The sequence below is a fragment of the Tauraco erythrolophus genome, chromosome 3 (genome assembly GCF_009769465.1).
Source record: "Tauraco erythrolophus isolate bTauEry1 chromosome 3, bTauEry1.pri, whole genome shotgun sequence".
Lineage (NCBI taxonomy): Eukaryota > Metazoa > Chordata > Aves > Musophagiformes > Musophagidae > Tauraco > Tauraco erythrolophus.
Window position 1 is genome coordinate 25,654,632 of NC_141467.1, and position 25,801 is coordinate 25,680,432.

General features: G+C 40.4%; 2 protein-coding genes across 5 annotated transcripts; one reads left to right on the forward strand and one right to left on the reverse strand.

The window, feature by feature from the left end:
* Positions 1-6,028: 6,028 nt before the first annotated feature.
* Positions 6,029-15,235, reverse strand: ATPSCKMT (ATP synthase c subunit lysine N-methyltransferase). 3 transcript variants are annotated; one of them, XM_086608483.1, is made up of 5 exons: positions 15,217-15,235; positions 14,386-14,669; positions 12,491-12,628; positions 11,330-11,380; positions 6,029-6,740 (listed from the first exon to the last, which is right to left on the reverse strand). In XM_086608483.1, the coding sequence occupies exons 2-5, from the start codon at positions 14,662-14,664 to the stop codon at positions 6,543-6,545; spliced, it is 666 nt and encodes a 221-aa protein (XP_086464609.1). In that variant the 5' UTR covers positions 14,665-14,669; positions 15,217-15,235; the 3' UTR covers positions 6,029-6,542. The 3 variants fall into 3 exon arrangements, with proteins under 3 accessions (XP_086464609.1, XP_086464607.1, XP_086464610.1); XM_086608481.1 differs by lacking the exon at positions 15,217-15,235 and adding an exon at positions 15,118-15,151; XM_086608484.1 differs by lacking the exon at positions 15,217-15,235 and having other exon boundaries at positions 13,792-14,428.
* Positions 15,236-15,599: 364 nt separating this feature from the next.
* CCT5 (chaperonin containing TCP1 subunit 5) lies at positions 15,600-23,550 on the forward strand. 2 transcript variants are annotated; one of them, XM_086608485.1, is made up of 11 exons: positions 15,600-15,750; positions 16,570-16,630; positions 16,724-16,888; positions 17,396-17,594; positions 18,365-18,557; positions 19,486-19,635; positions 19,943-20,062; positions 20,464-20,649; positions 21,606-21,743; positions 22,122-22,302; positions 23,285-23,550. In XM_086608485.1, exons 1-11 carry the CDS (start codon positions 15,646-15,648, stop codon positions 23,410-23,412), a joined length of 1,626 nt encoding a protein of 541 aa, XP_086464611.1. In that variant the 5' UTR covers positions 15,600-15,645; the 3' UTR covers positions 23,413-23,550. The 2 variants fall into 2 exon arrangements, with proteins under 2 accessions (XP_086464611.1, XP_086464612.1); XM_086608486.1 differs by lacking the exon at positions 16,724-16,888.
* Positions 23,551-25,801: the final 2,251 nt, after the last annotated feature.

Genomic DNA, 25,801 nt, shown 5'->3' on the forward strand with positions numbered 1-25,801 from the left:
CGGGTAGCAAATATAAACCTACTGATAGTAGATCTGCTTTTTAAACTACTTTTTGTGGATTCTTCAGAAGGCACTCACAAACCTCAGGTTGAAAGCCATCATTTTACTGCTTGTGACCTTGCAAAGACCTCTGCTCATCTCAAAACTTTATGCCACGAGATTTATATGGGTCTTCAAAAACCTATTTTATTTTTAAAAGCCACAACATATACAGTAAGCTGAAAAATATCCCTGCAGATTTACTGGTAAGCAGGTTTTACTTAATTTTTACCAATGCTAGCAGTCCACTGGATTGCATTACAGTGATTTTTCAAGGACTACACAGTAATTCACAGGAAAAACATCAGTCCAACATTTCAACCAAAGCCTCTAATTGAAACCCCACCATTATACCAAGAAAAAGAAATCAGCAAAAGTCCCACCTGAACAAATAACCCAAATCCAAAGAACTACTGAATGGATAAAAGGCCTGTATTCATTTAACAAGTGATGAAATATAATAAAAATGTTAAATTAAGTACTTAAAACTACTAAATAGTCAGAATTGTTGTAGACGGAGGCTATTTTTCAGTCTAAATACCATATGAGTGGATGTGTTTTTCTTTCATTTACTGGAAACAAAAGCCATGCTAAGTCAGCATACACACTGCTACATAAATCAAGGAGGTTAGTTAAATACATGTTAAAATGTCAGAGGAGGAGGACATTCCTGCAATGTTGCTGAAAGAATGTAATAAGTTTGCAGAAAAAAAATAATAAAGGAAATTAGGATATCTGATGAATTTATGAACTCAGAGTCAAATTGTAAAAAGACAATATGAAAAAGTGGACACTGAAATAAGAGGGAGAATTCAGAACACAAAGAATGAAGAAAAAAAATGGTAACTATCCAGTCTCCCTCAGTAAAGTATACAAGGATGAACAGAAAGATTATTATACAAAGAAAAATACTGAAAATACTAATTCTGCAGCTATCTCACTCAAGGCTGATTTTGAAGTTAAACATAGATGTGTCACACTGTCTTATCAAGAACTCAAGAAGTCTCCTAGAAGAAACACGTTATTTCTAAAAAAAAAAAAACAACAAGTTTGGGCTACATTGTAAAACTGAAGAACTGCAAACTTGGCAAACAGGAAAGAAAAATTACTCAAACCAGAATTTACTGGCATTAAATCTGGTGTTAGGCTGCCCTCTTCAACCACGAATTTGAAGAATTCATGTCCTTTCTTAAACAAATGCTTCAGTATTTGTAAACCATGATGAAAACTGAAACTACAGAAACCTGAGGTCTACCAAGGACCAGTGTTCATTCAAGTGTAATGGTATCGGATATGAACCCATTTCTGAGTGAATGTTCATCGCAGCCCAGGCAGTGTGGATGCTCCTACCCAATGAGCAACATGCACAGCTGATGTGCAAGTCTGTCAAACTGCTTTTCAAATGGTTCAAACTGTCATACATAGGCCATAAGATTCCCTTACTCCTTTCCCCCTCATAGCTCAAAACATAAAAGATAAAAAAATGCTATCTCTGCTTACTTCCCCTTTAGATCTTCCAATGGTATTATGGTGGTAATAATTTTTAAAGAACACACACATGAGAAAAGCAAAGCTCAAGTCATTCTTAAAAAAAAATTATACAGAACACAGGAGATCTCTATCACCTCCTGAGCTGTGTCCTTCATTAAAGGTGAAAGACATCCCCAAAGCCTGGGCTTTGAAACTTTTTTTTTTTTTTCCACAGACCACACTCATTCAACTGGCTTGTGAAATGTGGTACTTTATTATAAAATTGATTTAATAGCTTCTTACCTGGCTACAACTCATGAGTCAGAAATAAACAGCAGCTCAGAGACAGAGGATTAACTTCCTCAGAGCAATATTAGATTAAGCAACAGCATGTAATCGGACTCCAGAGGATAAGTCAAGAACTTCAATACACCCAGAAATACAGAAATGCCCAAAGCTCATGAAATACGTGCGCATTTCACACACAAATCTGGACAAGCTTGACTGATGTTGCTGTGTAGTTGCAGTGACTGTGCAGTATACTATACTGAGCAACCTGCATATCAGATGGCTCTCTTGTAGCCATATCCTTCTCCTTCTCCCTAGAAAGCCAATTTATGCAAAATAGAAAACTACAAAATTAGAATTGTAGCACTCAAGTGCTGCATTGGTACAATTGATCTCGCATCACAAAGCCTGTGGGTATATAATGTGTCTCGATGCAAAAAAAAAAAAAAAAAAAAAAGAAAGTGACTCCTAAAGAACTCTAATCTGTATTATGTTCAAACAGATCAAATTCTACAGTATTTCAGGAAAGCATTACTCATTCAGCAATGCAGCAACATTTTTGCTAAGATCTGGCAGGGCAAGGAAGGAATAAAACAAGTTACTCCCAAAAGGCAAGTCATTCTACTAGAAGACGTAAACAAAGATAAACTATAGGTTTTTCTGTGTATCCGAATTACTTTGGTATTGAACACCATGTGTAGCCTGAAGGTTTCCTACTTTTGGCTTCAGACCTACACTATAATTTGATTAAGCCAGTTCTCTAAGGCTTTCCTGGTTTTCAGAAGAAACGAATTTGTACTCTGAAGTAGCATATCAATGAAATCATAACACATTACCCTAGCAATTGGAAGTGTATCAACATAATAATCCATACAGCAATAACTGAAGTCACAGTTAAGTATTTAATCTTGAAAACTATCAAATGAAAGTAGCAAGCAATAGAAAAATTGAGGACATGACAAGAAAATGCTTTCCCAGTCCCCTCGTGTAAATTAGAGCAATTTGCTTTCCATTTCACACTTCAGCCATGGAAACAGGAAATACAGCACATTTCCTTATGTAATAAGGAATACCAAACCTGTAGACCACTGTCTATCCCGCTGTAGGCCCCCAAAAGTAAATGGCTAGAGCAAGAAACAGCCCTCTGCTTTACTTTAAAAGCATTCATAAATCTCTCCTTGCCTTGAGGACAGCACTTAGTGCTCCTGAAGCTCAGGCCAACAAGTCATTAATTCTCTCTCACCCTCCTCAACAAATACTTCTGGAGTGATAGGTGCTAGCTAAGATGTACACTCCCCAAAGCCTTTACCACGGGTAGAATTGAGAAATTCGGTTTTACCTTTTAAGAGGAAAATGATAATGCAATAGACAAACATATAGTCAAACACAGCAGAAAAAGTAAGTATTTGCTTAATTCCCTGCAAATCAACTTTAGTGAAAGTAAGCAGTAGAAACTTGGGTCAAAGCACTGCACGGCAGGTAAGCCACAATTCACTTGATCAAAATCTTTTGCCTCCTCTTCTCCTATATAACCATTCAGGGAAGGACTTTGCTTAATTAGTTAATGTCCCCTTTGTATGGTCTTTTCCAATAGAAATAATTTCAAATTTCCTTCGTCTGAGGTTCCAGTTTTACAGCCTTGGGATATTGAAGTAGATGCAGTCATTTTAGATAAGCCACTGTAGCCCTGTCCTGTCACTGTGTAATAATTACAACACTTAAATCATGGCAGAGAGTTTTGCGTAGCTTTACAAGATGCACCGTATCACATTGCAGTGAAAGCAAAAGACAGCTTGCCAGAAATCAGTGTTCTTCAACACATACAGTTTCCATGTTTACAGCTGTGCCTTACCATGCAAGGTTGAAATCATCTCTGCTTTGCAGACTCCAGAGCAGATGTTTTGTCCCTTCCTTCTCCTGCTTTGTATACATCATCAAGAAAAAACCATTCAACTGCTCCATTTTAATTTCTCAGTGTAGATTTGTATTTTAAATTCTCCTTCCTCTTCCCTTCTCACAAAAAAGAAAAGGCTAGGTACAGGTGTAACTGTAGACTATATATCCCAAATAACATCTAACTTCACGTCAGATACTATAGGCCAGCAAACCTGCTTTCCCAATGCCTAATAAAATGTCACAGGCTTTGTATTTACCCGAAATTGCAGGGTCTCAGCACTTCTCTTAACCTGAGCTAGTTTCAGCTGCGGTAAAGATTGCCTAGAAGTCAGGCGACAATTCCCTAGCCTGTTTCAGCTTTGTCCTATGGATATCACATATGTAACAGTCTGATAAATGTATGTAGTCACCACTTAACACACAGTCTGTATGTTAACTGGGGCCAGGGAAGGATAACTATGAACTTTGACTAACTGTTAATGGGTGAAGAGAGTCAAACTTTACTTAGGAACCAAAAGAAAGATCAAGTAAGCAGACCGTTACAAAACAGAAAAGTGCTGTAAGCACATTAGAAAAGGAAAATGTCATGGCAGTGCCAGTACCCCATTGCAAATCAGTATCAGCAAAAAGACAGGGAGAACTTGCTTCACTCCCAAGGAAAAGCCATGCAGCAATGCCATGAGTTTGAGATCTCATCAGATGGCATAGCTCAGAAAAGCAGAGGGGGAAAAAGAAGCCTGATTGAAAACCTTCCTTCTAATCTAACTATAAATTAAATGAAGTCTAATCAGATTTAACCAAGCTAGCCAGACCAACTAGCTCTGAAATCAGAGACAGTCTTCATGACACATTCAAGTAAGCAACTGTCATAGCTTATCCAAGGTTTGCGCACGCAGAAGTGGTGACATTTCACTGCCATGTAGGTGACTTTTGAAACCATTCCTAAATCAGAGAGGTCAGGAAAAATCATGGTCATTTGCAAAGGCTTATACCAGTAAGTGTTGAGTAAGAGCACCTTTCTGCAATTCTGTCTTCACATGACAAGTGAAATAAAATACATGAATATAAACAAGGGTTGCACTTGCGTTAATGAATAGGCAACTTGCTATATTTGCTTGTTGTGTCATATTCAACCTTAAAAAGCACGCATTGTCATGGTTTTAGGCTGATCCAGCAACTAAAACTCACACAGTCTCTCCTTCTCCAGTAAAGTGGAGAGGAGAAAAATATAATAAAGGGACTGAGGGTTGAGACAAGAACAGAGGGAGCACCCACCAACCATGGTCCCGGGCAAAACAGACTCGGCTTTCTTAAAAGCAAAACAATTATTGACGATTACTTAAAAGGACAAAGGGAAACAAAACTGGTTACTTGCGAGGATAAAAAGAAACAAAGTCAGATCTTAAAACCGACACCTTCCCACCGCCCCCCCCGCCTTTTCCTTTTCCTCCCAGCTCTACCTCCTCCCCCCAGCAGCACAGGGGGCAGGGACTGGGGGAGTGCAGGTCAGTTCATTCCGTGCTGTTACTGCTGCTTCTTTCTTAAAGGAGGAGGAGTCCTTACACCCTTTTCCCCTGCTCCAGTGGATCCCCTACCCACGAGGAAAAATCCACAAACTTCTCCAGCATGAGTCCAGCCCACAGGAAGCAATCCTTCCCCACAGACTGCCCCAGTGTGGGCTTTACCACAGTCTCAGATTCTTAGGGAGTTGTAGCCACTTGCTCCGGCGTGGCTCATCATGCAGACTCCAGATGCCTCTCTGCCTTGTTGCGTGTCCCAACACGACCGCCCTCAGGCATCTTCTCCCCATGGGCTGCGAGTGGGTCTCTACTCCACCGAGGCCGTCCTGGTTGCAGGGGGACCGCCTGCCACCTCACCACCAGCTGCAGGGGAAACTCAGCTCCGGCACACCTCCTCCTGCTCCATCCTCACTGACCTGGTGTCAATGCAGCTGTTTCTCTCAGATCTCAGTCCTCTCCGGGTGAACTCAGCCCAGTGGGCACCCCGGGAGTGCGGTGCTCCCCGAGTTCCCAGCTGGCTCCGCCGCCGCCATCCTCAGTGGGTGGCACCAGCCCGACACAGGCAGCTGCCCGGCCAGGAGCCAGGAAGCCGGGGCAGTGCCCTCCTACCTTCTCTCCTTGCTCCTGGGCAAAGAACCTTTTCCGGTTCCTTTGTCCTGACTTAAATAGGGCAATTCACAGAGGCACTGATTGGCTCAACCCCGAGGGGGATGGCAGTCTGATCTGGTGGCCAGAACCAAGTCTAACCCAGTTCCAAAACCAGGGAGGTCACAGGGAGCAAAGCCCCTCTCCTGCCACCAGAACCCCCACCCCACCACATCAAACCATGACACGCATTCAAGGCTGAGGTGTAAAACATTGGTATTGTCACCATACTCTATCTGCATCAGTTTGATGGATGCAGCATTATGCCTGCTTGGCATTCATAACGAAGACATTTGGGAGCCACGGCTCATTTGAGAAGCTACTTGCACACCACTTCCAACACCAACAGCAAACTCTATGTAGGCTCAGAAAGAACGCACATACTAAGATGGCAAATTTGAGCGTTTTAACTTATACATATATTCCCCTTTACAGTAGTCAACCATGTTTTATCCCATTTTCCATATTAAAATCTTCCATTTCTATAAAACTTTCTCATAATTTTTACTAACTACATTAAGCCATTTAACGACACCCTTCACTAACCTTTGTGTGCTTTCAGATAGCCAGTGTACTTCAGCTATTGTAGTGAATATAAATCTCCACATCCTGGGGCTCTATTCACATTAATCTCAACAGGGGAAGTCAAAGTCAAAAATTTCAGCACAAAACCAAATTAGATGTTTAGGGTTCCACCTCTGGTGTAATTTCCAAGCTTTTTGTTTCACATCCTCTAGAATGTTTCAAATCGTAGGCCCACACAGTGTCTATTCCCTCTCCAGTAGTATGATCCGGGATCCAGCAAGGGAAAGGAAAACGACAGGCAATGATTCTGGCATTACATTCAAGTTCTTCTTCTAGCTTCTTCTCCAATTGTGGCATCTGTTGAGCAACAATAAAAAGCTTTCAGAAGCAGTAAAAAACAGAAGCATTCTCTTCAGAATCTAATTCAAGCATTCAAGAGAAGTACAAGGTTTGAGGAATTTCTGGAAAAAATTTAAGAAGGTATTTATGATATACATTTTGGCTTTGATGCATTGACAAAGAGTATCTAAAACTAGAAGATGATTATTGTGCCCTGATTGGTGACATCAAGAAAATCGTAGCTCTAAGTTCTAAAAATTCAATCAAAAAACATAGATCATACCTTAGATTTAAAAAAAAAAACCAAAACAACAACACACAAATTAAGACGACTTTTCATGTTCCCTTTCATTATTCTCTTCAGTGGAATTCTTCTCCCCAGAGAATGAGAGTTCATCCCCCCTGAATTTATGCTATTTATGACACCTCAAGTCACATGAACTATTATGTGACACTCAAAGGCCAATCCCTCTCCTAATATCCAGCCTAACTCCAAGACAGATCCTGGGACACTCAAAACATCATACTAACATCCCAAAGCAGACATTTTGCTGTCACTGTATGGTAAAGTACTCGTATGTTAATTACTGCTGAAATTGAGCTTTGTTGGATCCAGCCTGTTAACATACGCATGTAAGTCCCTGCAGCAGTACTCTATCACTACACGCCCTTGTAAAAAGCCTCTCTCCAGCTTTCTTGTAGGCCCCCTTTAAGTACTAGAAGGCTGCTAGAAGGTTTCTGAGGAGCCTTCTCTTCTCTAGGCTGAACAACCTCAACTCTCTCAACTTGTCTTCATAGGCGAGGTGCTCCAGCCCTTGGAACATCTTCGTGGCCCTCCTCTGGACTCATTCCAGTAGCTCCATGTCCTTCTTTTGTTGGGGGCCTCAGAGCTGAACACAGTATTCCAGGTGGGATCTCACGAGAGCAGAGTAGAGGGGCAGAATCACCTCCCTCCACCTGCTGGCCACAATTCTTTGGATGCAGCCCAGGACACAGTTGGCTTTCTGGGCTGCAAGTGCACATTGCTGGCTCCTGTTGAGCTACTCATCAACCAAAACCCCGAAGTCCTCTCCTCAGGGCTGCTCTCAATCCATTCTTCACTCAGCCTGTATTTGTGCTTGGGATTGCCCCAACCCGTGTGCAGGATTTTGTACTTGGCCTTGTTGAACCTCATGAGGGCCCACTTCTTGAGCTTGTCCAGGTCCCTCTGGATGGTATCCCGTCCCTCAGGCATGTCAACTGTGCCACTCAGCTTGCTGTCATCTGCAAATTTGCTGAGGGTGCATCCAATCCCACTGTCTATGCCACTGATGAAGATACTAAACCGTACTGGTGCCAATACAGACCCCTGAGGGACACCACTTATAACTGATCTCCATCTGGACATTGAGTCATTGACCACTACTCTCTGGATGCGACCATCCAGCCAATTCCTCATCCACCAAGTGATCCATCCATCAAATCCGTGTCTCTCCAATTTAGAGAGAAGGACATTGTGGAGGACAGCATCAAATATCACTTGCAACTCTCCTTGGTTGAAGACCTACAGTCTAGCTTTCCTCCATTGCAAAAATTGAGCAGATACAAAAATTAAAGGAAATACCACTACGCTTCCAGAACAGAGCAACACTCTGCCCAGTCAGATACTCCATCTCCAATAAGTACTTTGTAAATTCTGCTATGGATAAGGTGAGAAATGAATTAATATATCTAGACTTCAAAGAAATTTATTTCCTATCCCAGATAGTGATTATGTTCTGAAAAAAAAAAAAAAAAAAGAAGCTTGATAGATTTAGCCACTTTGTCCTTTGGAAAGTTTGATGTCATGCTTAAGCAGATCAACACACATCCATTTGGAATTCCTTTTATTCTTACATACTGTATCTATCTCAGGGAGTAATTATGACAGCAAGCTCCACAGGTTACTTCTATTACATGTAAAAATCTATTTACTTTGATATCATGACATAACGTTTAGATATTAAGAAGTTAAAAGGACAGTAATTATTTACAAATACAGCTCAATTTAAATCACAAAGGACACAAAATAAATAAAAAGTTCAAACAAAAAAAAAAAATCAAAACATCATTAGAAAACAAGACTGACTGAAGAAAAATGTATTTCCAAAGGCTGCAGATAGCTTCTGCTATCACATACATGCAGGGTGTGCCTTTGATGTAACATCCTATTATAGCTACATTTAAGTTTACAATGGAATATTTTAGAAAAGCTATTGTCATAGAACTAATACATCAAAGATGTACCTCTGAATATTTTTAAGCATTCTATGCTCTGATTTCATCCATATAGCAGATGCTTTCAAACATTTTTGCTAACACACCTTAAATAAACTAGAAAAATAAGCCCGTTTTGGTATCTCAAATTGAGCAGAGACACCAGAAAAGGAAGGACTAAGTTGTTACAGAAATTTCATAGACATAGCCTATTTTTTAACGAGTAATTATGAAAATTAGTAACCTTATATCTGTATTAGCTCAAATTAGAAAACTTCCTTAATAGTTCAGCCAAAAAGAATTGTATCCTTGAACCAAACCTTCAAACTAGTTTTTAAGACAAAATCTCTGAGTAACATTAGATGTTATAATCATACTGTATTTTATATCAAGCCAATGTTGGGGTTTTTTTTGGTATGTCTACATAGATACACAGTTCAGTAAATCTTTTGTACAGTACATAATCGATTAAAATACACAGAGGCTGTGAACATGAACATCTGGTAAGAATTCTGTCATTCCCACCATAAACAAGTGAAAGTTGCTCTGCAATATCTCACAAACACACACCCTCCCCCAGACGCTTGCAAGAACAGAGAGGCCTTAGTCTCCCTGATGATCAATAAATCCAGGTTCTGTAAGCTCACCCTGGATATGAAAGAAAAGCACTGTGTGACAGCATCAAATTACACCAGTATTATTAAAAAAAGCTACAGAGCTCTACCACCTTCAGTAAAAAAGAGAAAATGCATTAAAGTTTCTAGAGAATCAATTTAGTCATTCAGGGGTCTAAGCATTCACCATTTCTGAAGTAAATTTAAAGGGGATGAGAAGCAAACTAATGCTGAGGAAACATAGTAGTTCATACATTTGGATCTGTTACATTTATGACAGTATTTTTATTGGAAGAATTTAGCCTAGTATTTACAGAATGTACTGAAGGTATTCTGAGCCCTATAGCCACTCTTTCCATCATAACTGTAAATAACTTATCCCACTTTATACTATTACATTTAAAGTTAAGCCAGTATTTCTGCTAGGTTTACTCACATTTTCCCGGGGCATTTGTTTATTTCTAGTTTACCGAAATATCTTTCTCCACCTGCACTTTCCCCTCAGTGCGAACGCAGAATTTCTGACTGCAAATTCAAGTATTTATACTGCCCTCTCCCGGCACTCAAGCTAGACAGCACATGACATCCAAACCTGGCAACATCTGTAGCACAAGCACCATCCTGGTTCTCACTAATGTGCCACGCACAAAAGTGGAGGGGGGAATGCATTTTCACTTCGGTTTCCAACGGGATTTACAATTTGAGTCTCAAGTAGGTATTTCATTCCAATACTGTTAAAGAAAAAGCAGAGACTAGGCAAGCTTTTTTATGCTGCTTGTTGCATCTTCCCGTTACTACTACAGAAATATCATCCGTGTGTGCTGTACGGTAGAGCATCACATAAAGCTCTTTACTCATTTTATCCCACATCTGCCTTAGCAGAAAAAGAAGCAATACAGAAGCATTTATAGGATACTTCTGGTTTACTCCTCCATATGCATTCTACATATATAGAAGATTCTAATAATAAATCTAAATATCAAGAATATTTAAATATTTAAGATTTTTTTTCCTCTTTTCTAGTAAAAAGATAAAAACAAAACTACATCAAGCTGAAAGCCAAAGTAAGTGTAAAGTCTGACTGAATTTATCAAATGTATTACTAAAGCAGTCACTACGCAACTTGACTTCTACAGCAATTTTGAAGAATGCATTTTCCCCAGGGACACAATGAAAACAGGCTACAAAGCCTTCTTAAAAGGCAAAGAATTTGTGCACTTGTACCCTAGCAATTATACCTGAAGCCTGTCTTCTTTCCTAAACCCTCACAGCCTAACATGGGCAAGGGATTATTTCAATACAACAGCTGCTGGCCTATTTGAGGTGGTCCAGTTTTTGGAGAAGAACGTAAGTTCAGTACTCTAACAAGGTTCCCAAAAATCATCTGTAGCCTATTTCCTATTCCATCTTCTCCCTCCAAACTCCTCATTTTTTCAGTATGAAAAGCTGAAATTTTCAAGAACCAATCTATCATCTTCCTCCCAAGCAGCTCGAGCACAGTAGTTTTCGTTTTGGTTCTGAACTAGTGGTCAGAAAATACTTCTCAAAAACCCATATATTTTTAGAGATTCAGTCTGCATACTGTCACAAGTTTTACCAGGTTTTATCATGGACATTAATAAGCAACAATGAAATATTGAAATATCAGTACTAACTACCTTTGACATTCTGCAGGTTGATTCATTTTGCAGATGAATGTACTAACACTGAACACCTTGGTGTTAAAACAGTTGAACGATGCAAAAATAGTAAACTTACCATTTGAGGTACCCCAAAAACAACTACATTCGTATAACGGGAAAAAGAAACCTAAAGCAAAATTTGAGAACAAGTCTTAATGAAAATAGCATTCATATTTGGCGATGTTCTCACCATTCATTTCCCCTAATCCCTCTAGCTGCACTCCTTTCAACACAGATTTAGACCAAAAATTAGAAAGGAGATCCCATATCAACTTTGCATCACTTAAATTTCCACATAAAGATAACTTTATATTGCTGAACAGCAAAAAACTTCTACTGCCTGGCCAAGAATATGGCACCAATTCTAGCAGCACAAAAAGTATCAAGTTAGAAAACACCTACATGATTTTACTCACAGCTAAGTTTTCCCACAACTCCTACATACGTTAAAATGAGGTATGTTTTAAGTTTGTTCCCACTTTTGTTAAAGGTAAGCTAGCTATAAAAACTTGCTAGGCATTCCAACGCCCGGGTTCTTCCAGTCAGTGCCCTGAAGTTGTCATATGCTCCTCTCTGAACAAAGACATAAACAGTATATTTGCACTTTTTCCCAAAATTCCTGATATCCACTTTACTCATTGCAAAATGCCATTCTTAAAAACAAACAAACAAAAGCCAAAAGCAAACAAAAAACCCCACAGCTTTGACAGGAATAGCAGGGAAAAGGCCCACATCAATATGACCCAATAAGAAGCACCTCATTAAAGAAGCAATTGTGACTCAAATGCTTGAAAATTGTGAAAAATTCTCAGTCCCGTGTATCAGCTCACCCTAAAGCAACACTCAAAGCCAGGTAACACATTGCACAGCCACAAAAGAACACATCTACCGAAACGTTAAATGAGATTTTGATCTTGCATATTAGGTAAGAGTCTTGTTAGGGACTCCACAGAATACGCTCTCGGTGAGGCCTGACATTACAGCAACCCACATCATTCATCAGATGCAAACACAACACAGTACGCTCGAGAAGCCTGGACTGAAAAAGGGCAGCACAAAACCAGCAGAGCAGTGTGTTGTGCTGGGAGTCTAGCTTCTGTCAGCTCAAGTACTTTTCTCACAGCCCAATACAGCACCTTGTGGCCTGTCAGCATTCTGGTCCTTTCAAGAAAATATCTCCAAATTATTGAAATCTCTCAAACATCCCAGATTCATTCTTACATACTTCACCACCTACCTTCCATAAGTCTGAAATATAAAATTTGGTATTCTGATGTACCCCATCTCTCCAGGCACGGTATCTGGAGTACCAGACTAGCCAGGGATTTAATTCATAACCAACAGCTTTGAATCCCTTTTTTGCAGCTGCTATCACCTACATGGAAGAAAATAAATCTTCACTTAGAAACAGAGAAAGTGAATTCATCTAAACAGGAGCACATAGTTTTATTTACAAGATAAATCAAAGGAATGCGCTTTTGTAAATCACTCAGGTTTTAATGCCCAACAGGTCAGTAGTATAGTGAACAAAAACTCAAACTATATTTTACTCTTATGACTAGTTCCATTGAAATTAATAGATATATTCAGATGAACAAAATGAACCACTTAAACATTCACAGGGCAAAGCTGTAAGCTTGTAGTACATCTATGATTTACCAAAAAAGAGTTTAATGTAATATATTCATGACGCTACCTGGGAATTAAAGAGTACCAAAATTGACTATGGAGAGACCAGTAAAATACACAAGCAGAAATGCTCAAAATTAGAGCACTTGAAAAGCAGCAACGGGCAGGCACTTGAGAGACCCCAGAATCAGAGACAAAATGACCTACCAATCGAAAGAGTATGTAAATAATCTGTTGACCTACATTTTAAAAAATGCAGGTCAAAAATTTAAATGTAGGTTAAAAAATTGAAATAAAATATACCTATAAATCTAACAGTATGGCTTTCATCCAATGTTAAGCCTCATATATAACTTTAAAAGGCAAAAGGTAATTCAGAAAACAAACAGACTTTCAAAGACACTCCTCTAAATTAGACCCTAAGATTTAGAATTGTTAAACTGTATAGCAAGTGTCTTCAAACAAGATAAAAGCATACTGATTTTTTAGGAAAAAAAAAATAAGGAAAACACAAAAAGGCACCAGTTTCTAGAATTATGGTTTAAGTCATAATTGAAAAGGTTACTGCCAAGTTTTAATCAGGAAAAGCCTAATTAACTATGAACTACAGAACAGGCAAGGTGAAATCAGGAAAAAGTACACATTTCTTAACAGAACTTCTCAAACAGCATTATCTGGACAGTGTGTTTCACACTATTCAAATAATGCATGTTCCATCATGCACACAGCATTTGCAAATATAGTAAAATAATCTGACATTTTTACTATGCTTGGAAATAAAGATATGGTCATATTTATCCACTGATTACACCCGAGTAAGTGATAAATATTTAAAAGCATCTGAACAGAAGCTCAACTGTTTTCAGGACAGACGCATTAAGGCAACATCAAGTACTCAATTTTAGGCACCTGGCTCTCCAAGTAGTCTTCAGTCTCCATTTAGGCACATATATATATGGATATAAAATCAGAATTAAACACATGGTGTCTAGTCAAATTAGGTGTCTCAGATGTGGGTCAACAGCCAGAACGCTGAGCAGCACGGGCATCAGAAACTGCAGTTCTCTCATACCTACATGCTTTTCTCTGTTTCCTACTCAAGCACAATTCCTTCTAAGCCACCTTGACAGGTCTGGATTTCCAAATCAAATTTTTTAATGTGGACAAATAGTTGACTTATTCATACGAAACATAGACAAAGGTAGTACTCAAGAACTTACTTGTTTCCATCAAAAACTCACTTAGTGTGCCATTCTGTTGCTAAAACTGACTTGAAGCAGATGTTTAGGAAGTGGTACACAAAACAGCACAACTACAAAAAACCTTGCTGACCTAAACTGAATGCAAACCTTTCTCATCTTTGAGCCTTTTCATAAGGCTCAAACAAAAACACTGAATGCCAAAGACAAGCCATAAATTTGGGAAAACAGTAGCAGCCATGGCTAGAGCATCCAGCACTTTTTTGAGAGGTGACATAAAAGGAAAGTGACGTCCATAACTTACAATACGGCCATCCCCGCTACCAATGTCAACTAGGGAACCGCTTCTATTTTCTAACATTTTCAGCACATTCTGGATCTGAGTGGAAGTTGCAGGAACAAAGGGCAGGCACACTTTCCTCAGAGCTGGGGTCACAAAGGGGGTGACCACAGCATACAACGCCACCAAGGTCCCACCGATGCCAGCTGTGGCCAACAGCCCCCAGATACTCCTTCTGGAGCTGCTCTCACAATCCGCTTGCAGGCCTGCTGTGTGGCTCTCGTTTACTACCACCTCGGACATCACACCTAAAGAGAGATGTTAAAGAGAGTGTCTTCTCCAATAGCTTTATCATGGAGTATATTATATAAAAGAGTTAAGACATGAGTGAATAAAGCTTATATCATAGAATCATTTCTGTTGGAAAAGATCTTTAAGACCATTGAGTCCAACCATTCCTCTTCAGCCAATTCCTACATCCTAGGGAAATGTTACTGTTTTTGAGAAGCTGAAGCACTAGGTCAGGAAAGCCGTTTCCATTTCAGCACGTAGCTCTTCCCGCCCACCCAGCCAGGCAGCAGCGCGGCCCAGAGCAGCTCACGGGCAGCGCAGGCAGAGCGCTCCCTGCCACGGACCGCCCGGGGCCCGCGCTCAGCGAAACGTCCCTAGACAGCTGATGCCCTTCCCTTCAGGAGGAACTTTCCTCCAAAGCACAGCCCTACCAGCTCCAAGGCCGCCTGACTGCCGCCCGCTCACCAGCTCCCGCCCGGCCACATCCCCAACAAACGCCGCGAACTCCCACAAACCCAACCGGGAACCGCTCCCGGCCGCACTATTTATAAGGGCGGACAATACCACTTCTTTATGCGGGGTGGTGGGGGGGACCGAAATCTCTCTGAAGGCGCTTCGGAGAGGAGCGGCGTGCACCCTTCCGCCGTGTGTCTATCTCTCCTTCTTCGCCGTCACGTCACCCGCGCCAGCCCGCTGCTGCCGCGCTCGGCGCCCGTATTCTACCTAACAGTTTTTCTCTCCACACCCCCACCTCCCCTCCCCCCGCATGACGGGGGCGGAGCCGCGGCGAGCGCCGCGCAACTCCCACTGCACCGGATGCTTCCAGAAAGGTCCGCTGGAGGCGCCACATAGGTCCCGCTCGCGAAATGTGTCGCGCGGCTGTCGGCTGCGCAGGCTCGGAGCGGCGCGCGGGAGAGCGTGCTGCGTCACGGCGCGGCGGGCGCGGCGGCATCCGGCTCGTGCTTTGCCCGGTGGGTCGGCGCGGCGGCAGCCATGTCGGCCATGGGGACTTTGGCGTTTGATGAGTATGGGCGCCCTTTCCTTATCCTTAAGGACCAGGAGCGCAAGACGCGCCTCATGGGGCTCGAGGCGCTCAAGGTGAGCCGGGGCCGGCGGTCCGTCCGCGGGCCTTCGTTGGGCGGGTCGGGGCGCGCCGCGCCGCGCCATGCTGCCGTTAGTTAGGGGCGGGGAGCGAGCGCCGTTAGGCCTCGGGGAGGGAGATGGAGCATGTTGGGACGAGGCGGTCTTGCGCTTGTCTTCCGCCCCGTGCCTGAAGCCTGGTCTAGACCCGCGGGTTTGGGAGAGGTGGAAGGAGGGAGAAGGCATCGCCTCCGGGACTGGGAATCCGGCCCCTGCGGCGTGGCGGGTCTGGCGTCTCCGTGCCGCGAGCCCGCTCGTGAGCCGCGTGGCTTCGGGGTCGTCTCTCCCGTAGCCGGTGGCTCTTGGTCGCCGCGGGCGGGAAGGCTCCCCGTAGCCGCCTCCCTTAACCCGCGCTCCCCCGCCCCGGTCTGAGGCTGGGCCGTTCCCAAGAAAGGCGGTGGCAGGGCGAGTGGGCAGCCTTGTCTGAACGCGTCTGACTTAAATACTGATGGAAGAGCGGAGGAAAAGGATAGCGGCTTCTCCTTCTCGCTTGCTTCTGTTGCTTCCCTGCGTTAAATCTCGGGGCTGTCGTCTTGGGTGCTCCGCTTTTGCGTGCTTTAGCGGTGCAAGTGCCAGCTGTGCAAGAAAAGGCATGGGAAATGTTTCTGACGTAAAAACAATGCGCATATTATTATTATTTTTTCAGTCATCATTAGCTGTTGTCAGTTAAATTAAAATATTTGCTTTAACTTTTTTCCCCTGTATTTTTCTTAGCTTAATATTATTATTTCAGGATGCATGATAATGATATAACTTATTTTTTCCTTTGTTTTATAGTCTCACATAATGGCAGCAAAGGCTGTAGCAAGTACTCTGAGAACATCCCTTGGGCCCAATGGTAATAACGAAATAATGCTAATGGTTCTTTCTCAGTAATAGTTTTTGGAGACTTCGTAAATTTTCCCTCATGCTTTGAATATATTTTCTTTAGGCTTGGATAAAATGATGGTGGACAAAGATGGTGAGGTGACTGTGACAAATGATGGTGCTACCATCCTGAATATGATGGATGTGGATCACCAGATAGCCAAGCTTATGGTGGAGCTGGCTAAATCCCAAGATGATGAGATTGGGGATGGAACTACTGGAGTCGTTGGTAACAAAATATTTTAAGTTTAACCTGGCTTTTCCAGCTTTAAAATCAAGCTTCTTCAGCTGTTTAAGAAATTTCGTGTGAAGTAACAGTAGCTTTTCTGTAGCGCATTTTTAGAGTATTTGCTGCTTCAGTGTTCTTGTGTTAGAACTCTTTTAATCAGAATGACACTTTTGTGTCGTTTCTAAGTATGATTACATTTTAAGTTACTATTGAGAGTCCTCTTCATACTCTCAAAATTTTTCTGCATAATTTTCTTCCATAATCTTGTACCTGTCCTACCTTGGTGCCCATGCTTTGTTTTGGTCTAACATAATACAGTTTTCTTTCTAAGCATAGCAAGTAGGGGATTGTTTAGAGTTATTTTGTTGTTTAAAAAACCTTTAAGAAACTTCTAAAATACTACAGGAAAAAATCAGAAGGCGTACCTTTTAATCTTTTGATAATGTATTAAAAATGATGCTTCAATATTTGGAAGAGTAAACATTGTTTTAAAATTTTGTTTTATAGTTCTAGCTGGAGCGTTATTGGAACAGGCTGAGCAGTTACTAGATCGTGGTATTCACCCTATCAGAATAGCAGACGGTTACGAGCAGGCAGCCCGCATTGCTATTGAGCATCTGGACAAAATCAGTGACAGCTTTCCAGTTGATCCACAGAACATTGAACCTCTGATCCAGACAGCAAAGACAACACTAGGCTCTAAAGTGTAAGTCACAAAAACTTTGGAAGAATAATTAAGTTTCCCTTAAAAACACTATGAGTTGAAAGGAGAAATCCTGGTGCTTTGGTGGGTTGTTAGATTGTTTGTGTTATTGGAGTGGCTGCTGAAGGCTCTTTTATGTTTGATTTTGGGTAATTTCTGAATGAACTGATGTCTCAGGATAAGAAATTGTGGATCCCTTTTCTGTAAAGGGTCAATTCCGTGACAGCTTAAACAGCTGCAAAGTCAATTTCATTCTAACCTGTTAGTTGTGGATTTCCGCATCATAGCAAATTCCATGAGTAATGCAAACCTTTTAAAGATAGTTATGTGTTATATTTCAAAGGTTTGTTAGGGTTGTTTTTTTTTTCCTAAAAAACATTTTGTAGGATAGTTCCGTAAGTGCATTTTTCATTATAAGTTCTGTGTGTAATGTATAAATTCAGATATTGTAAGGGCTTCCTTTGCAGAGCTGTCTTAACAGTGGTTTCTGTGACTTGAATGTCCCTTAGTAGGTAATTCTCCTCAGCTGTTTCTAATTTCTATCTTGAGACTATGTCCACAAAGACTACTTAGACAAACTATATTGCGTGTTCTGTTTTCTGCCATATTTTAACATCTTTTATTTCTGTGAGCAATCAGGACCCTCTCTTTTAATACAGCTTACAAAAGTAGCCATAGTGTTACTTTTTTCTGCTCAAGATTGATAGAATCATTTTTTTTCTTCCAAATCATGGAAATGTAATGCAACTTCATTGTGTTTTTTTAAAACCTAGAGTTAACCGTTGTCACAGACAAATGGCAGAAATTGCTGTAAATGCTATACTGACAGTAGCAGACATGGAACGTAAAGATGTTGATTTTGAGCTGATCAAAGTACAAGGCAAAGTGGGAGGTAGACTGGAAGATACACAGTTGGTTAAAGGAGTGATTGTGGATAAAGATTTCAGTCATCCACAGATGCCTAAAGTAAGTGATGTCTGTGTGTGCGTCTCTCATCTGTAATGGCTTAAAAAAGATTGTCTAGCCAGCTTCAAGTGCTGTCCTAGCATTTCTTAGGTAGTTAAAGGGTGTTGTGGTTTGATTTTGTTTTTCATCCATATATCAACAGAGAAAGAGGAGAGGAGCATTAAATTCTTTGTTGTGGAAGAGACCAAGTTAGAACTTAGAACAATCTTGAGAAATGATGGGCGGGAATTACTGTACAACTAAGTGAGGGCAGGTGTAGAGTTCTATGTTGAAGCAGAAGTAATTGTCCATAGTGTGTAATATGCTTAAGATGCTTAATGCAATTCAGGGTCAAGAAATGCTTCTTAAGCTTGTGAGTTGCCATGTTGTCCTCTTTGGAACACCCCAGAAGCTGCCCTTTCATTTTACTTGGTGTATCTCCAAGTCTTTGCACAGTGTCCTTCAAGAAAGATGAAGGCAATTCAATATTTTTACTTTTCTGAAATATTTTTCTAGTAAGTGACGTTGTTTAGCCTATAAAAAGGAAGACTGGTAGAAAATACCAGTTGTGTAGTACATAAAAAGTGTCTGTGAAGATGAGTATGTAGTGTTCTCGGTGGTCATGGTGGGTAGGGCAAATAATGTTTTCATTGATGTTTTTTCTGGTTTTGAAACATTAAACTATAAAAAGATGTCAATGGTAAAGATTAAGGGCTTAAACAGTGTCTTGAGGTTGTGGAATTTGTTCTAAGTGGGTTAAAGAGACTTTCGATGGAATTCCTCAGATATAGTTAGTTTCACTTTAGAATAACTCACATGATCTTCAAGTTTCTTCCTATCCCTGTGTTTTTAAAGATATGTGTGTATGTTTTGCAAATATAAGAACGAGGTGTTACTGAGGTCAAAACTGAACTTTGTTCTTTTTTGTTTGTTTGTTTAAATTGTACAGGAGCTTAAAGATGCTAAAATTGCAATCCTTACTTGCCCGTTCGAACCACCTAAGCCTAAAACCAAGCATAAGCTTGATGTCACTTCTGTGGAAGATTACAAGGCACTGCAGAAATATGAAAAGGAAAAGTTTGAAGAGATGGTGAAACAGGTAAGCTTTAAGATTATTTATCTGCTTCCTATGTTTTTCATAGCCTTTACACAAAATAGCATAGTGCATTGATTTATTTCTGGAAATGAGCTAATAATCCAGATAGGAGGCAACATAGAAGAATTCGTAAGTTTATGTAAGGAAGAGATGCACCCTGGTTTGAAATTTGCTGTCATCTCTGTGTATGCCAGATGGTTCTTTTTCAGACTTGTGTTTTGAGAAAATTGGGAAAATTTAAAACCATGAAGAAATTGTTTCTCATTCTTGTGTTAGCTCTTATTAGAAGACTGATGTGTGTTGCTTGCAGATAAAGGACACTGGTGCAAACCTCGCCATTTGCCAGTGGGGTTTTGATGATGAGGCAAATCACTTGCTGCTCCAGAACGAGCTGCCCGCTGTTCGTTGGGTTGGTGGACCTGAAATAGAAGTAAGCAAAATCTTCTAAAATTGGACATTATACCAGTTCTCAAACATTTGTTAAGTAATATGCTGTACCAATTAAAAGTTCAGGCTTTCTGGGTACGGCCACATAATTGAGCGTATGGGTAGATATTGGAGAAAAACCATTGAGGATCTGTAGGAAGAACCTACAATGAATGGATTATGATCTATAATTGGAGTGTGTGCATATTACTCGTTAAAAGTTTTATGTAGCTAGGAACATTTATGGTTTAGTCTCACAGTTTGCAGAAACAAAGCATCACCTGAAATACTGAAGTGATGAAAAGAACCTGTTGGAGTGGGCATTTGACAGATTCGCTTGTTTTATGTTATGAAAAACGTGATGGAAAAGTCTTTGCAAAATAACTGATGGTTGTTTAACTTCAGTTAATTGCCATTGCAACTGGAGGACGCATCGTTCCTCGCTTCTGTGAACTCACAGCAGAGAAGCTGGGTTTTGCGGGCATTGTCCGAGAGATCTCCTTTGGAACAACGAAGGACAGAATGCTTGTCATTGAACAGTGTCAGAATTCCAGAGCTGTGACCATTTTCATTAGAGGAGGAAATAAAATGGTGAGATGCTTAGTTTGATATGAATGTTTCATAATTAAGATGCAGAATCTGTGGTTTCTTTCAAAAGCATATTAACTCTTCTTGATTTTGTCTAAAATTTTCTGGGGGTGGTGGTTGTAGGCAGTGGTGACTGTGTGTTAGGAGTCACTTGTTAGATTCACATCCTATCTTTTTGAATGAAAACTTGGTTTTCTCACTATTAGACCATATAGTTCATAAATAATTCTATCTGTCAATGGTCTCATTTGTTTTTTTCCGCTAGGAGGGTCACTTTAATGAATAAAGACATTAGAGAGGTTTGGTTTATTATAGACGTAGGTATGTCACTTCTGATTTAGTCTGGTTTACAAAAAAACACCCACCACACCACAAAAAAAACTAACCAAACAAAAAAAAAAAAACCAGAATAAGACCATTTTTAATGCTTCTTGTTTGTACTGTTGATGTTAAATTATATTTAGTATAGGTCGAGTCCTACTTTGAGTGAAAAACTTCAGGAAGAAAAGAAGATAACCCCTAGGCTGAAGAGTTTTTTAAGAAAGCAAAAATACTTAGTTAAAGGTTGGCATAGCTTGGTAAATCATTCTATATCCGTTGAGGTTGGGAGTTGACACAAATTGCAGTCTGAAAATAATGTCGGCATTCAAATTTAAGTGTTTTATGTCTTGGAAATAGGCAAGATTGAAAACCTTATCATGTACATTTTTGTCATTTCAATTTATAAATTTAACAAATAACATTGAAAAGATGTGGGGGTTTTTTTTTTTTACTCCTCTGCCACCAGATGTTTAATACTTTATATTTTGAAATAGTTTATCATAGCAGCAGTAGAGCTGCGTTAGAGCCGTGAAAAGATCCTACAGTTTATTTGCAGTTTCCATTTCTGCATTAGGAAATGCATCTTCATAGCCTTCAGTTGTGTGTATTGTAAAATATGTGCTATTTTATAATTCCAGATTGTTGAAGAAGCAAAGCGATCTCTTCATGACGCATTGTGTGTGATCCGGAATCTTGTTCGTGATAATCGTATTGTGTATGGTGGTGGTGCAGCTGAAATTTCTTGTGCCTTGGCAGTCAGTGAAGCAGCAGATAAGGTAAGAAAGGAACAGTTACAACTTCCTTTAACTTATGAAGGGAAAATAAAGCCCATCTTAAAGAGATTAAAAAAAGACTTCAAAGAGTTCCAGAAAATGCATATTATGGAACTTCCCCACGTTTGCTGATAATCAATGTTAAAAGTTTTCCTTCCCCTCTCTGTAAAAAGTCGTTACTAGTACCTTTTATGATAAGAGCAGTTTAAAATTGTTTTAATTGGCAAGTAGTTATCATCCAAAGGTATTTATTCAGTTATTGAGATGCATGTTACCAAGAAAATCAAGGTATTGTGTATATATTTTATAGCTAGTGTGCAGATCTGCTTCTGCTAACGTTGGAGTTAATAGCTGTATTAATTTAAGTTTATTTTCCTCTAGTGCCCGTCTTTGGAACAGTATGCTATGAGAGCTTTTGCAGATGCCCTGGAAGTAATTCCCATGGCACTTTCGGAGAACAGCGGTATGAATCCAATACAGACTATGACCGAAGTGCGGGCTAGGCAAGTGAAAGAAAATAATCCAGCCCTCGGCATTGATTGTTTGCAGAAAGGAACAAATGGTAAGAACTGCAGTGTGGAGAAGGAGTGTAATGGTGTTTTCTTTCTCAGAAGATCAAAACATGTAGGTTTTGCTTCTCAGCCCTTTTTTTTAAAAAAAAAAAAAAAACAACACTTCAGTTATGAACTCTTGCCTGTTGTCGTAATAAATGGGAATACAGATGGAGAGATACTTATGTGTCTGCCAGGTGGAAAATGTGTAATTGCTTAAAAACCTTTATTTGGTGGCAAGATGAGTTGAAGATGTTGCCTGACCTTGTGGTGCAGGTATAAAAGCTGCTCACTGTGAGGCAAGAGCAGACTGTGTTTTAAATACTGCTGTTTCAGTGATTCAGTTTACACTGCAGCCCTACAAACAACTGTTTTGAGAAACAGCTTGTGAAGATGTACACAAAAGGTTGGAAATGTCTTTGAGTAGCGTTGCTCACACCAGTACATACGCATATAGACCCGTAACAAGCATGTGAAGACTAAGAAACTAATGTATGAAAACTTATTTTCATCTGGACGTACACTTTTCACGCTCTTATGTTGCTTTTTTCAGAAAAGAAGGTAGTAAATTTTGGAACACGATGTAAGACATTGTGTTTCTGTAAATTCATAACCCTTCTTTCATTAGGTGTTTCTTGACAGCATTTGGACTTTCACTTCTCTAGCAGTTGCTCAGCCCTTAGGATGCTTTTAATATTTGTGTATGGAAACTACTCTTCAAAAAACAACACAGAAAGGTGAAAAGCTACAATTGGGGAAGACTTAATTAGGAAAAGAGCTTGGATGTTAATGTTCCAAGGTCTTTGGTAAGACTCCAGGCATAAAACTCTAGTTTGTATAAATTATTTGTCAACTATGGTAGCCAAGAATAATAATTCTAAAATGTTCTTTAAAATTAAATTGAAAATACTAAATTACATTGAAAATACTATCTCAGGTTAAATGTTTTATCTGGATTTGAGAAGAGTATCTAATTCTGCTTCTTTTTGGCAGATATGAAGCAGCAGAATGTTATAGAAACCTTGATTGGAAAGAAACAGCAGATTTCTCTGGCGACTCAGGTTGTTAGAATGATTCTGAAGATCGATGACATCCGTAGGCCTGGAGAATCTGAAGAGTGAAGGTTGAAAAGCAAGAAACATTAAGGGGGCCACAGCAGTAGTGAAGATAGTGGTATTCTGATGCTTCATCTTCAGCTATTTATCTTGGACACTTTCAGATACTGTAATGGCTTATTGGAAATAAAACACAACTTAGCACTGGTGGTTTCAAGACTTGTTTCAGTCATTGCGTCTTTCTTAGACAGGTGTGAATTGATATTCATAGAAAACACTTCTCAAATGTATAGAAGAAAACATTGGTAAGGCAGTAATAAAATTCCCTGAGTCCTTTTCTATTTGTTTCTGCAGCAAAGCCCACAGATTCTCATTTTAAGAGCTCAGTCGCTCTTCAGTGAAGCAAGCAGAAAATTGTTACAGCCTCCAGTAATTCTCATGTTAAATACATGAAGTATGAAGTTTCAGTGTGAAGATTTAAAGAACCTGTATTTCATGTTCCCAGTTGCTTCTGTTCTTTCTATTGCAGTACCTTTTAAGTGTGCTCCTGATTTATGTGCAAGGAGGAGTTCTATCAGGGGTGTACACATTCAGCCAAGTGCTACCACAATTGAGTGCACTTACTTTGTAAGTCTTGAGTAGGATCTTAGAATGGTAAAGTAAAATTTACTAGTAAGGTGCCTTGCTTGTGAAATTATTAGCAAGAAACAAGTGGTAGACCAGAACTGATCGTAAGTTTTTGTTGTTTTTTTCAGATTTCAAAAGATAGGGAAGTATTGAAAATGTCAACTCAGCATTACTTGTGTTACGTTTCACATGCGTAGTTTTAAAGTTTCAGAGCGTAGTACTGCAGAGGAGACTTTCTTTTTTACTGACCACTGCTAGCGGGCAGGTCTCGTCTAATTGTTATTTGCCAATAAGGCAAAAAAGGACGACAAGGAAGAAGGGTAGAAATAACAAGTTTGACTTTAATGGTGGAAGAGTTCCAAGACTGGTTGTAATGAAGTATATTTCCAAAACTGTTTGAGGAAGAATCCTGCAAAGCTTTATTTTCATTGTTAGAAAATGAGTACCAAGTCTTTCATTGTTATTCTTTTTGCCTTTTCCCGAATTAGTTTCATTTACATGCAGTTCAGTAGACAACAGCAGTTAATCAGTTTTACTGCTGCTAAAGTCTGGCGTGCTTAATTGATTCATGGTTGTAATTGCGAATTTTAAATCCCATAAATACATTGGCTCACATAGAGTCATCTCTTTGTTCAGTAACACGAAAACGGGTGTAGTTAGAACTTAAGAGGAGGTAATTGAATTGTACTGATGTACACCTTCCACCTTGTAGTGAAGTTGTGCATATGATAACAAGGAAGTGAGAAAACAGTTTTTCACGTGTTTTTCCCTTCAACTCCTGTCTCCCATTGCTGTGGGCTAACCCCAGTAGGTCGCTAAGCAGCACAGAGCTGCTGACTCACTCTCCCACCAGTGGCGGGGGAGAGAATCATGAAGGTCAAACTGAGAGAGCTCATGGGTTGAAGTAAAGACAGTTAATAGGGAAAGCAAAAGCCGTGTGTGCGAGCGAAGCAAAAGGAGGAATTCATTCTCCACTTCCCACCAGCAGGCAGGTCTTGGCCTTCTCTAGGAAAGCAGGGCTCCATCATGTGGTAACTGACTTGAGAAGACAAACACAAAACACGGGAGCGTTTCTCCCTCTCCTCCTTTCTCCCAGCCTTTTATTGGCGAGCATGGGGTCAGACGGCACAGGCTGTCGCTTTGGTTAGTTCAGATTGTGCTCCCTCCTAACCTCTTGCGTGCTTCCACCCTACTTGTTGGGGGCAGGGACAGTGAGAAGCAGAGGTGGCCTTGGTGCTGTGCAAGCACTGCTCAGCAATAGCTAAAACAGTTTGTTTTCAGTGCTGTTTTGGTCACAAATCTAAAGCACAGCTCCATACCAGCTACTATGAAGAAAATTGACTCCATACCAGCTACTAGGAAGAAAATTGACTCCATCCCAGCCAGACCCAGTACAGCTGTCCTGTCCACATCTGTGAATCCCGTTACCAAATTGTTCCAAATCTTCACTTGTCGACAATTCTTCAGTTCCATTTTCTTATGGCATGGCTTAGAAATTGTGACTCCTGTAAAACGTGAGATGCCAAGAAGAAACGGGCAGTACTGCACCCCGCTTCTACTGCTCTGTTTTTGGATGTGCTGAGCAGGAAAAGTGGAGGAGACAGAGGAGGGATGGCTCTGAGCAGGCAATGCTGCAAGGGAAGCAAAGCTGTGACGGTGCTCTGTGCTTGGTATATGGGGTTGGTTCACAGCAACTTGGAGCTTGCAGCCAGTAACATTGGACAGATCTTCAGCATGACGTGCTGGTAGTTTCTAGGGATGTGTGAGCTGAGACCTGGTCAGAATTAGGTGGTAGTGTGTTGAGTTTGGATTTTTTTTCCTTCCAAGG